Source organism: Sceloporus undulatus, chromosome 2, assembly GCF_019175285.1.
Source record: "Sceloporus undulatus isolate JIND9_A2432 ecotype Alabama chromosome 2, SceUnd_v1.1, whole genome shotgun sequence".
Taxonomy (NCBI): domain Eukaryota; kingdom Metazoa; phylum Chordata; class Lepidosauria; order Squamata; family Phrynosomatidae; genus Sceloporus; species Sceloporus undulatus.
Window position 1 is genome coordinate 258,775,075 of NC_056523.1, and position 14,100 is coordinate 258,789,174.

The 14,100-nt window shown below is 38.9% G+C and overlaps 1 protein-coding gene across 1 annotated transcript in view; it reads right to left on the reverse strand.

The window, feature by feature from the left end:
• Positions 1-1,249: 1,249 nt before the first annotated feature.
• CHSY3 (chondroitin sulfate synthase 3) overlaps positions 1,250-14,100 on the reverse strand; it is a 101,787-nt gene continuing 88,936 nt past the window's right edge. Inside the window, exon 3 of the mRNA XM_042455174.1 lies at positions 1,250-7,988. Coding sequence (XP_042311108.1) covers positions 6,426-7,988 — 1,563 coding nt within the window. The 3' untranslated portion in view covers positions 1,250-6,425. The remainder of the gene's footprint in view (positions 7,989-14,100) is intronic.

Here is a 14,100-nt window from a genome sequence, read left to right on the forward strand (position 1 = left end):
GATGATGAATTTTAAATGTGGATTGTTTTAAAATGTGTATGCCTTATATGTCCTTTTAAACTGTGTTTTTAAATGATGCTGTGCACTGATTTGTTGTTGTTCCTCACCTCGAACCATGAGGAGAGGTGGGTAAGAAATAATTATTTTATTTATTTATTTTAGTTTGGTTTGCTGGAGGGTACTGATTTCTGTGTGCTTTAGAAACTAGGTCTTTCATTTATTTATTTGATAAATGAATGCTGGTATAATACTCATAAGCTGCCACATGAGCTCCAATTGATGCTCTGCCAAGTAGTGCCAGCCACTCATGTTGTTCACATTGACTGCAATTCTGCATGTGCTTGGTGGGGTGTAAGGCTCCAGCAGTACACCAAACTATCCCCCCACTACCTGCATGCAATCAGCCTGATATTGGAGTGCAACCCAAATCTGAGATCAACATCTTAACTGTGCTCCTAGCTGAAGAAATGGAGCTGGATGCTACCTGGGAACTTCTTGCCCGCCCCGGTTTCTATTTGGCCATGGGGGTATGTTCTGGATTTAACCAGATTGACTATTTATTTATGGTGCAATTAGGAGTGGGCTGGCAATTCAAAGGGTTTATTCGCCCTCACTGAATTCATCATATAGTTAGCTTCAACAGCTTTGGTGGGACCCAAGTCCAAACACAAAATTCATTTATGTTTCATATACACCTTATACACATGAAGGTAATTTTAAACACAGTATTTTAAAAATAATTTTGTGCATGGTTTGTGTACACTGAACCACCAGAAAGCAAAGGTGTCACTACCTCAGCGCCCCATGTGGATAATTTTGGAGTATTTTGGATTTCCAGATAAGGGAGACTCAACTTGTAATGGCTTGTCCACGCGACTGTGGGGGTCTTCTCTGCTTCTGCTGTTCTGCCCTCTCCTTGGCAGTGGTAGTATCAGAACTATATTTTTGTTCCTTGATATTATAGTCTCAGCTGCCATAATTCAGAATGTTTCATAAGGAGAGAACTTTTCTGCTCAGTTGTTAGGACTCTTGTATACTTTCTATTATTCTGCACTGGAATAGGTCAAAACATGATGTGGAGCCAACATTTCAGATTTCACGCAATGTTGTAAAGACTACTTTTTAATTAGCATTCCTTTCCTCAAGATCACGTGTGTCCACAATGTGTGCATGAACAGCAGTGAGGTTACCAAATTTGTTACCACACCCTCCACACTCAAAATATGATGTGGTGGGAGTTAACAAAAAAAAGGCCCCTCGTGCATTCCAGAGGGTGTGGAGGCAATTTCCCTAGGTTCCCTTCCTTTGCGTCATTTAAGCTGGGGAGACCAACAACAACAACAACCGGATGCTACAATGATTTTGGGTCACTTTCATTTACAAAAAGATTCCCCAGTGCCTAAAATATTTCAGTGTCCTCCAAACATAGGAATATCCTACATGTCATCTAAAGCAGTGGTTTCCAATATTTGGTCCTCCATTTCTTTTGGACTTCATCTCTCAGCTAACTTGGCCAATATTCAGGAATTATGGGAACCAAAGTCCAAAGCATCTGGAAAACCAAAGGTTGGGGACCACTAATCTAGTGGGTGCAAGAGGCCAGTTTCAGTTTAAATCATGTTGGGAGAGGATAGGAAGGCATGAAACAAGGCCCTCTGAAGTGCACCATATGCAGCCTCTATGCATCAGGGAGTTTCCTGTTCCTACCTTAAGTCATGCTATCCTGATTAGACTGGTTAACTGTAATGAAAAATATTTGCCATTGGAGAAGGGGGACAAAAAAAGATCTTCGCCATGATTCCATACCACCTACTTAGCTATATAAGCACCTTAGTTATGTAGCTATACAGCATCTCCCAACCTGCCCCCCCCCTCAAATCCTCCCAGGCAGCAAATAATCATGGACTGTTCTTTTCTCAATCAGGAAGCAGCTGACTGACATCCCCAACCTTTTCCATGAACGATAGCCAATGTGGCAGTCAGAGTGTCTGTCACAATTCCCCTTCACACTGGAGATTGCTCACAGGAGGAAAGTGGAAATGTTAACAGAGGACAGACCCCTGTTGCTTGTAGTGGTTGTTGTTTGCTGGTGAGTGAGGATTTGGGACTTTCTTGGTTCCTAAGTATTCGCTCAACTAGTGATATGTAAAGATCATTAGCATGAACCATTCATGTTTGCATAACTCTGTGTTACGTATTTGTATGTGTTAATGATTTTCAGTCCTCATGAGCAATCATATATCACTTCAGTCCATCTCCACAAAGTATTTGCTATTAATCTGTGGAGTATGTCACTGATTAGAATTTCACATTAGTAAATTCAGCAATGATGCCTGAACAAAAGACAAAATGAAATGGGAAAATAATCATGTAAAAATAATGTACTGTTTATAGAATTTTTTAACCCTTAGCATAATTCATCAGGAGTCCATCTTTAACCAAAAGTTGTGAATATTTTGGTGCATCTCATGTTCATTCAGTAGGACTGAGATTTGACAGAAATTCCCAGTAGATTTCATTCAGTATGACAATGTTACCATTAAGAGTGTTTTCCTAGCATAAATCAGATAGCAGAGTTTATCCAAGAACAGTTATTCCAAAGACAATGTTATATTTTATAACAAACATTTATAATCCAGTTTGTAACAAAGTAATCCATCATATAAACAAATGAATTGGTCATACACTAAATAAATATCTCTAAATACTAAGAACTAACATTTTATTTTTCTCATACAGGACCCGATCCGGCAAGTCCTCTATACACAGAACTTCCTCTGCAGTCAGCAAATTTAATTTCATCTTCTTTGATGTCATTCAGCCTCAGCAAGTTTTAATTTAGTTCCATGCTGAGTACAAATATTTAACAGTTTTATGCAGCAATAGCCACTGTGAGCTTATGTTCTTCCCATACTGTACACAATAAAATGACATTTTTAAAATGTATCTTTAAGTTGCAAAGAATATCTGGAGTTTCAAATATCACCTGTATTTGGCTGGATAAAGTCAAGCATGACAACACAACAAGAGCAGATGTATTCTGGACAGGAAAGATTTTGGTTTCCACAAGCAGTTGTATTATGCTGCTTTCATTTTATCAATAACTGGGGAACAAAAGAACCCAGAGGGATAAATTAGACTAGTCAGTTCTTCTGACTTTTGGAATCGTCTCCAAATTCCAGAATGATGGGAACTATTTATTTCAAATTAATATGAAAAAAATGTTGGTTAAATTTGATTGCTTTCAAGAGTAGATTAATCTACTTTGCTGGCCTGGCTCACATGTGGTTTCTTTTTTTCATCATTATGTATGTAAGGGTTTGGAAAATTATCGGAGAAGGTTTTACACCTTAGGCTAAGAGCTGGCCAAGTGCACAAACTACTGATGACAGTTCACTCACTACAGCATCCATCTGCTTTCACTAAGACACACAGAGAAGCAGGTGGCATGAGTGCAACTGATACAGCTATCTTGCAATACTTGAACACAAGATTGAAAAGGAGAGGGCCTGTTATGTTTGCTATACCTGGTTTTGAACCAAGATTGATTACATTTATAATGGAATCTGTTCATGCACACATGGCAATAGTGTGATTGTGCACAAGTGGAGGTATGATACACAAAGTGGAAACATTTCTAAGAGATGAAGGGTAGGACAAACAACTCAACATGGCAGCAAAAAATACTGAAGAGCAGGCTCACAGACCTCCAATAGTATGTGAAGAGGAAGGAGAAGGAAGAATGATTGAAATACAAAAGGATGGCTCTCTAGTTGCAAGCTATACTAGCTTAACATAGGCGCGTTACAGACCGCCCCAAACGGGCGGCCTTGCGCCGCTGCCGGTTGCGGGAACCGCAGCAGTCAAACTGCACAGTTCCCAGGCGCAGCAAAAAAGAAGCGCCAAAATGGCGCTTCTTTCTGCACCCCAGAAGTGGCGCTGCAAGTGCGAGGTGTGCACTCATGGCATCGCTTCCGCCACGCGATGTCCGGACACTACACGTCTGCGACATCAAAGTGGCGGCACCCATCTGTATAGGGCACCGCCATTTTGACACTAATTACGCGCGAGGGGCAAGGCGCGTCAGGAAGAGCCGCCCCTCACACGTAACGACAGCGCCTCATGGGTGGGCCCGTCTGTAACGTGCCATAAACTACATTCTCATGAATGATTTCCAACAGTTGTGGTCCAAGAAATTTCACTGCCTTAGGCAAAGACAAAGTGGCAATACCCGCCCCTCTTCAAGATACAGAAGATGATAAGACTGGCAGTTGAATCTTATTTCAATGTTGCTTACAAGACACTTGAAAGCAGCAGACTAGATTACCTAAGAAGCCAGTGAATGCCATGGCAGTGAGGGCCATGGCACCTGACCAGCTAAGTTCAACACCTCATTGCTGCCCTAAACCCACAGGCAGCATCTATTGCTTGCAGCTGACTCACTCTGCTTAACAGCAGGTTCAGGCCATGACAAACCTGCCATTTCTAAAAGCGTTCTGAGAAGAACAAATGTTCTGATATCTAAGACTGATATCCATTTATTGGAAGTAAGCCCCACTGAACTATGTGATTTTTCTTCTGAGAAAGCCTTTATGAGATTTTGATGTAATGGGATTCCTTACACCCACCCATATCTTAGTTGAAGGCTGAAATTTGAATACTTATGGGAACAGGTTCAGAGATGATCACAAGCCCCAAGAATCACTGTCTAAATAAGTTCTATCAACACATGAATAAGGGGCAAGTTAGCTCTAGGTCTGTTGCTCTCCTCAGTGGAGAATGACGAGTCTAAATAGGAAAATCTCCCCGGAGTGTGGATACTCTCTCTGTGATGGGGATTCTGATTTTTGTTTGGGGGGGGGGGTTCCTGATTGTGGAAAAAGCTCTCTTATTCAAACTCACTGTTCTCCACATGAGGAGAGTGACAGAATGGGGGTGGAATGGGAGCAATTCCCGCTTTGCGGGTTGACAGAGCATGCTTAGATAATGACTGTACAGGATTTTTGTGAAGAAATAAAGTACCGTGTGACACATTTTCTTTCCTTGAGAAAAAAAACTCATGAATGCTATTTGCATGTTATTTCCATTTCATAGGGAAATTCTGATTGCATTATATCATCTCAGTATTGTAATATATTGGGATATGCCTTTTTAATTCTTTGCAAAACATCAATCTAAAAGAATGTGACCAAGAAGTCACTATGCGTATTGTACCATACTTACAGTTTGAAATGACCATACCTTCACTTTTACCAAAGGATAACATATGCAACCCTTCCCCAAACTTGACATTGCGATTTCTAATGTAATTGCCCTTTCAGTAATCTATCAATACACTTTAGGATATTTTGGGATGCTTCAGAGAGAAAAGTCTTGATACCATCCATTTCCTATAAATCTTCACTAATATAAATATATTGGCAGGAACTTTGACCAGCAATAGTAACTTCATAGTTAAATAATTACATTTTCTCTTAACAATGACTGATTCAGATGCTCAATGTCAATGCACAATTATAAAAAGACAATATTAAGTACCCTTTTATTTCCCTTTGTATCAAGTGCAGTCTTATGAAAGGAACAAAATAGAAAATTATTTATATATTAGAGGCTCATTCTAAACAGAGACAAAGCAACATATTGTTGTCTCCTGGGAAAAAGAGATTATGGTATGTCTGTACTTTTATTATAAATAAACACTATGTGTTATGATTTCTTCTTGCTAGTAAATTAAGGACATTGGTTCAAAAACCTATTCCACATATGCAAATATTTGACTAAGTTGTGTTTCCTTAAGAAAACATAGTCCAATTGCATTTAGAGCAAACAGTTAATAAGGAGGTCATTTTAATACAACATTTAAGGTCTGTGGTAGCCAGTACCATTGCACTTCAGAAGAAAATCCTCAGTTTGTGTGTTTTCCTCTTTTCCCCCCTAAAAAATAGAGATATAGTCAGTTATCTGTAAAAACTGTAAAGGTGAAGAATAATACTGTTTTGTTTTAGTCCTCATATAAATTATAAAACTCAAGTTTGCCAGAGTCTCTTTCCCAGAGGAAGCATAAAGCACTTTTGTGGTACCTTCACCAGGAAATATTTGTATCACATTCAGTTTGACAAACACAATCAAGATTAATATTGCATCCTGAAGCCCGGAGAGAACATTCTTCTGATGCTGTCCTCAAGATGGATGTGCTCTGTGGGATTGTTTGATTGCCACGGTTTCACTCAGTTTATATAGATCAAAGACCATAGAAAGACACCACACCTATCAATTCAGTAGGAATCTGTAATATTTCTGACAGCAGCCTCTGTTCATTTGAGGTCAGTGACACATCCTTTGGAAGACAACGAGGAGTTTTAAGAATGCAACAAAAAAGTAGTAATGAGGTAACCTCCCTTAGGAAGGCAGAGTAAGTTACAATGTCAGGAGACAGTTCGGTTGTACCTGACGCCTAAATATTTTTCTAGCCAAATTTCAGCTAGCTGTGTGGCAGAGGCAAATGTACTTGCTTTGGATCCCAAACACATCTTGTATTGTTTAGGATCTAGGTTGGGATCACAATGAACTGGATGGAAAACATGCACAACACCCACTTCTTGACTTCTAAATGCCTTCAGTCCAGAGCTTATTACTTTAGTAAACAGGTCTACATCCTCAAGTCCCCAGCCTTGTATTGAGGTATCAAATCCGCCAGCACTCACAAGGTCACTTTTGTAAATACAAGTGATCCCAAACCCATAGTCTCTCCAAAATCCAGTTTTCTTTGTGAAAACAAAGTTACTGTCAGCTGGAGGGTTGCCGCCATATGTTACTTTGGGGTCATACTGACTAAAAATAATAGGATAATAAACTTGTTGCCCTTGAATGGTGTTGGCTCTACACCTCTGAAGAAAATCTGTGGTAAATATTAGGTCAACATCACAGAATAGAAGCAAAGTGTCATTGTCAAACTGTGAGGAAGCAGTTTCAAGACCCAAACCTCTAGAAAAAGCTCCTGTCATAGGAATGATGGTCATGTCTGCCATAGGGTACTTATTGTGATATTCATTGATCAACTCTCTGTGTTTATTGGAATCCTGACCAGAGTCAGAGTTAAATAGGATAATTGCCAGCTTCACATTCTGCCTAGAGATAAGGCAAGTCTTTTCAAAGTTCTCCATAAATCTTAGGAAAATATCGTATCTCCCTGTGAGAGGGACAAGAATGTGAATCTTCTTGTCACTGCTTCCCCCTATATCTTTGGTGCCTTGCAATGATGAAAACATCTTCAGGGAATTAGAAAGAAAGGAGAAAGACTGCACATCACTATTCACATTTTCTTCAAGGCTTCTTACATCCAGTTCTTCTTCCTCTCTTAAAAATGGTTTACTAAATAACTGCTGAAGGTAGGCATGCCGTCGAACTGGAACTGTAACCTTTCTTCCTTTGTGCCTTTTATATAAAAGAAGCAAATCCAGGATGTATTCCACACCATGCAGAGGGTCAACCCTAGAGTACCCATACTGTATTTCATTGAAGTCAATAAGCCTTCCTCTAGATTTAGAGTTCTCATTGATCATTTCCATTACCTGCATTACAGTGTCATCGAGTGCTGCTCGCATGATGCTATTAATGCTTTGTCTAGGTGGTTGATTCTCAGCCACAGAATAAAGAAGCTTTTCAGTTAGGAAGTCCCATTCAATGACTTCATTCCTGTCACGTGGCTGAAAGCGATTGAAAGATGGCATCATTCCCAAAAGCTGGTCATCTTTACTCATTTCATCACTACTGAGTTTGCTCATGAGGGCACTTTCCCTATGAAGCTGGATGGTGCGGTAACGCAATTCTGAAATTTTTCGTGTCAATATGTAATTGTGAAGCCTATATTGATAGGCTGGCCTTTTATTTGGATGCAGCGTGATTGCATTGTGAATTTTGCTGTTGTGAAGATCTTGTATGTAACCCTTTCTGTTGTGTTCATAGTTTTCATGGAACAACTGTTGCATCTAGAAAACAGAGAGAATAAACAATATTAGGTGGGTCCAAGGGATGAGAAATTAAGTAAATATCAGCTAAATCATTTCATTATAATTTAATATTATATTTCTTTAGCAGATCAAACATTATTCTGGTCCCGCACAATTTATATTCCATCTCTATTACTTGTGTTTAAATATCAACATTTGGCTGAAAAATCAGTGATAGACCATAGAGTAAAATAATAAGGGGGAAAGTTAGGAAGAGATGGTGAGGCTCACTAGCTAGCTAGTTTTTAAAATGGAAAAAGCAATATGACAATCATATTTTTATTAAACTTTCTATGGTTCCTCTAACCCAGCATGAGTGCTGATTGACAGCAGAATTTTAGAATTTAGGATCTGATCCTGGGATTTTCTGTATGACACATGTATACTTGGCTGTTGTGTTACACCTTCAGCTAAGGCCCACATAACCTGAACTAGTTTCAGCTTGATCCAAGTTCATTATGTTAGAGAATATATACTTAGAATAAATTATACTGCTACACTGATAGGCTTGGAACAGAATATACTGTAGCACATGTGGATCGACATAAAATTTCACTTTATGCCATTTTCACAGGGCATTAGATTTACAGGCAACTATGCTGGTACAAATATTTTCATTGTTGGCTCATATGGACTTAATACCAAATAAACAAAACATAGAACCATAGTAACACCAGGCCATGCAGATTTTGTACAAGATTATGCTAGACGCAAGGCATTCAGCAAACCCCACATTTCCATTTGAGAGTTCTGGTTTCTGAACAATCATGAGGGATGTTTTTAAAAGGAAAGTTTGATAAAACTATCTACTTGTGGGTTTCAACTAGAAGCTGGCACAAAATGTTGGTAATATAATATTTTTTATAAAGAATACCAAGTTGAAAACTGGAACAAATAATGTAAATAATTTAAAAATCATTAACACTATATTGGCAGAAAGATATCATGATTAAGATTGTCATTAGTGTTAAAAATCACATTATAAATACTTGTGACTTATTATTCCCACCACATCACCACCCATTTTTACAGTAAAATCTGAAAAACACATAAGCATCATTAAGATAACTATAGTGGGATGGACATCCATGTTTTGCTCAGAATTAGCAGAATTTTTTGCAAGCATTATTTTCAATTACAAAAATTACAAAAGGCTGAGAGTTTCTGAAACTACTTGTGGAATCAGGCATTGCAAAACAACAATAGCCCTGATTTGTGGGGTATACAAGCAATTGTTGTTGTTATGTGCCTTCAAGTCACTTCTGACTTTTTTTTGACTCTAAAGCAAATCTACCACAGGTTTTTCTTAGCATGGTTTGTTCAGAGAGGGGTTGCCCTTGCCTTTCTCTAAGGCTGAGAGAGTATGATTTGCTATGTACTGTATATGTATTATCCTACTTGAGAGTATGTATTTTCCCTGGAAGAAGATTAACCATCCATTATGAAGCCAAGTCCTCCCTCCAGTCCATCTGCCTTGGTCCAGGCCTCGGAGGTAGAGAGTAACTGCTGGACCTCATCCCCTTTCCCTCCACCACTCCCTTCTCCTTTTGTGTCATGTTTTTTTAGATTGTAAGCCCGAGGGCAGGGAACCGTCTAATTAAAAAGATTGTATGTTCAGCACTGTGTAAATTTACAGCACTTCATAAATAAAGGTTAATAATAATAATAATAATAATAATAATAATAATAATAATGTTACCCAATTAGTTTCCATCGACAAGTGGGGATTCAAAATTTGGTCTCCCAGTGTCCTAATCCAACACTACACCATCTTGCCTGTTCACACAGGCAGCATTACAGCCAAAAATAATGGATGCTGACAGTCCCAAACAGCCCTGTGGAAAGTGGACTAGTCATAGATGGAGTGTAAACAGCATCAAGAGAGGGAATTCATGCACTCATCTTGATTCTTCTCATAGTCATGTCAGCAGGGATGGCATCTTTAAACATCACTATTGTGCATGCTTATTGCATCTGTACATGCAAGTTGAAATTTTACCCAATACAATAGAATAATATTTCATTTCTTATAACATTTATTACCCCACATTCTAAAAAGCAAGATGGAAGCTAGGGGAAAAAAAGAGAAACAGGGAAAAACAAATAACCAGGAACAGATAATATTCCAAGAGAATTGCTTCAATCCACCCTGACAGAATCCACTCTAATGCTAATCAACATATGTCAACAGATATGGAAAACAAAAAGATGACCAACAGATTGGAAACAATGGCGGGATACAAACCGCCATTTAGTACGTATAGGATACGTACTAGGGTTAGGAAGGGGCGGTGCTATACGTACAAGATGGCGGCGCACCTTCTACATGGGCGCCGCCATCTTTACGTACTGGACGTATAGCGTCCAGATGTGTTGCGGCACCTATGACGTCGCGAGTCCGCGCCAGGCGCCTCGCGACGTCATAGAGGCGCCGCAAGAAGAAGCTCCGAAATGGAGCTTCTTTGCTCCGCGCGGCAGTAGCGCGGTTTGGCTGCTGCGGCTCCCGCGCGGAGCAAATGGCGGCGGCGGGGGAGCGCCACAAAGCGGCGGTTTGTACCCCGCCAATGAATACACAGTCTCCTTTCCATTTTCATGGACTTGGTGTCCACGTCCCTCAGAAATATGCCAGCAGCAAGCGGAGGGCAACACAATGGGGCACGTGTTTGAGCCGCATGCATAGTAGCAGGAGTGTGGTGCCATTGTGATAAATAGAGACTCCAATATCAGCAATCTCCCTGTTTCATGGGGGAGGGGGTCTGGAACATACACCCCTATCCACAAAAAAGGAGACAGAAGACTGCAGCAACTATAGGACTGTGGCACTAATCTCCCATGCAATCAAATGGGGACTGCAGACAAGAAATCAGGAGAAGATGGAGAATGGGGAGGGCAGCTATGAAATATCTAGAAAAGATCCTAAAGAGCAAAAACATGCAACTGAGCACAAAAGTTAGAACTGTACAAGCCATTGTATTCCCTATTACCATGTATGGATGTGAGAGCTGGTCAGTTAAGAAAGTGGATAGAAAAAATCAATTAATTTGATATGTGGTGATGGAGAAGAATGCTAAGGATTCTATGGACTGCTAAAAAGACAAATAATCAAGTCATAAAACAGGTCAAGCCAGAAATATCCCTAAAAGCCAAGACATTTAAACTGAGACTTTTGTACTTTGGTGGCATCATGAGAAGATATGACTCGATGGAAAAATAATAATGCTAGAACAAGTAGAAGGAAGTAGAAAGAAAGGAAGGCCATATGCTAGATGGATAGACTATATTAAGGAGTTATGGGTATGAATTTACAGGAACTAAGCAGAGCAGTGGAGTTAGGGGAGGTTTGGAGATGTCTTATCTACAGGGTCGTCATGAGTTGAGATCGACCCAAGAGCAGTTAACAACAGCAATATATATTGCTTGCAAATGGGAGGGAAGGGTGAACCTTTTCAAAGCTCTTTCTTTTCAGAGGGGGTCTGATCTATTCTTTTGGAGTTCTTTTTACCCACCTGGATTTTCCCCACACACACACTCACCCACACACACATGCACATATTTTTCATCACTGTAAACCTCTGAGTTCACTTGACATCCCAATAGTTCTGGTCTCATTTTGACTTTGCAGTATCAGCATCGTAGCCTGAATATAGAGAAAAAGTGATACTGGAAGCTGTTTTCTCTTCATTTTGAATATAATTCCTGCTTTTTACACTATTACAGTATAAATCATTGGAGAGAAAATGTCCCCCACCCCATGTTTTGGAAAATAAGCATTTACAAATATCTGTACAATGGAATTTTAAAAGTCTTTATTGGCCTTTTTAACAATTAGAAATATTGTCAAAGTACAAACCAAACAATTATGTAGAGTTTCTTAGGCAATACTGAATTAAAACAAATCTAATGCTGATGCCTATTGACTTAAGTTGAAAAAAAGAAGAAAATAATCAAATCCAATGTTGTAAAGAGCTCCTACATGGTACAAAGGCTTTCTGTTTTTGACCTTCAGTGACTCTTTTACTTTAAATCACATACTGTATTTCATCTAGTAATATGCAGTAATTTACATGATTACCCATAATTAAAAGTGATTCACAGAATTTATACAGAAAGTATATCCCTTTTTTGTCCTTTATAACAAGGAAGAGAAATATGTGACCCCGTAGATCTTTTTGGACAGTAACTCCTATCATTTCTTGCCATATGCCAAGTTGATTATGGAAGATGGGAGGTACAGACCAACAACATCTGTGAAACTATAAGTACTCAGCCCTGTTTATTTTGTAAGCTTCCTTTCACCCAAGATGGGACCCAGTTGTATTGGATTCTCTTGTAAAATGAAAAGGATTTCATCATCATCTAAGATCACAGTCTACATAGATTCAGCCCTAATTGTCCAATTTTTTTTTAAAAGCTCAGCCATGTTATAATAGAGCATTTATTGAATATTTATTATTATTATTATTATTATTATTATTATTATTATTATTATTAGTCCTTCTTATATTTCCCCCCAACTTCTTAGATCTTATCATCACAATGATTTTATATTGTAAATAATTTAATTTAGTTTTATAATCAGGGATGGACAGTTGGCCAGGGGATTAATTTTAACTAGATTTGATATGTAATACACTGTTTTTAGATGTTGTAACCCACCTTGATTCTCCATGAAAAACAGGCTATAAATAATAATAATAATAATAATAATAATAATAATAATAATAATAAATTCCTTACCAGAATATATCCCCCACAAAATAGAATCAAATACAAAGATAAACTCTTTATATCAAATATGTTTTGATAATTTTGTCAAATTATGGCCATAATCCTCAAGTGAGCATTCACTTTGCTTTCCCACTATTTTTTGTTACTGTAGCTATTAACTCCCCCAAAACACACAGAATACACACACTCTCCTATCAGCTTCTATAGTTAGTAACTTATATCCTGTGTTAGGCCCATGGGGGGTCTCTAATCACCCCATCCTCTTTTGATATCATAAACTAAATAAAGCATAGCCTGGGCAACCCTTCCACGGCCCTGATGCGGATACCATTACTTATATAGCAGCCTCAACATGCAAGATAACATAAGGAGTTGCATGAAGGCCCCAGGCTTTGATTGATCGAGTCCAGACATTTGGAGGAGGTGAGGAGACCATGACTATAGAGCAATGGGCTTCAGATTTAATATAAACAAACACCGGCAATCTTGTGGGCTAATTCTATCTACCTGGAAATGTGTGTCCATTGCTACCCATTCACGTCTCAGTGTTACCGGAAAACTACTTCAAAGTATTGCCTGGGCAAGCGGGCACTTTTTCCAGGGAAGCATTCTCTGAAGATGCCAGCCACAGATACTGGCAAAACATCAGGAAGAAACTCTTCTAGAACATGGCCACATAGCCCAAAAAACCCACAAAAAACTGAGGTACTGTATTTTTGTAAGAAAATGATCTCCATATGTTGTCCCATTACAAGTCAGATGCTTGTCTGAAACACAAAGATTGTTTCTAAATGGCTGAAACTTTACTATTGGAAAACACAGAAAAGACACTAGAAAAGACAATTAAGTCATAATTCCTAAAGCAGTGTTACATAACCTAATGCATGCCAGATGTTGTTGGACTGCAACTCCCATTAGTCCCAGCCATCTCCAGATACCACACCAGCAACACTTGATCTTAGGAGGGGCTGTGCTTCTTTCCACAATTTTAAAGTATATCACGATACCATTGCAAAGTTACTTAGAGAACAGTGGGAAGACATGTTTGCATTTACATAGCATATTTTGATATAGATTAGCTGTGCTATAGCTACATACTACATACATAATGCAATTTAAGAGGATACACCGAAAGATCTGAGAAGAGACATCATTCATCACAAATTAAGCTTCTGCCATGCTTGTTTTTAAATGTAGCTATCGTCTCCTCTAGATTCCCTGGTAGTTCTGCAACGCTTTCTCCTACTGTTCCACAATATCTGGACAAGGTTTTTCTTCCTGTTACTTCTCCAGAAGTACAGTAGAGTCTTGATTATCCGACCTTCGATAATCCGACATTCCGGATTATCCGACGTCGCTGCTC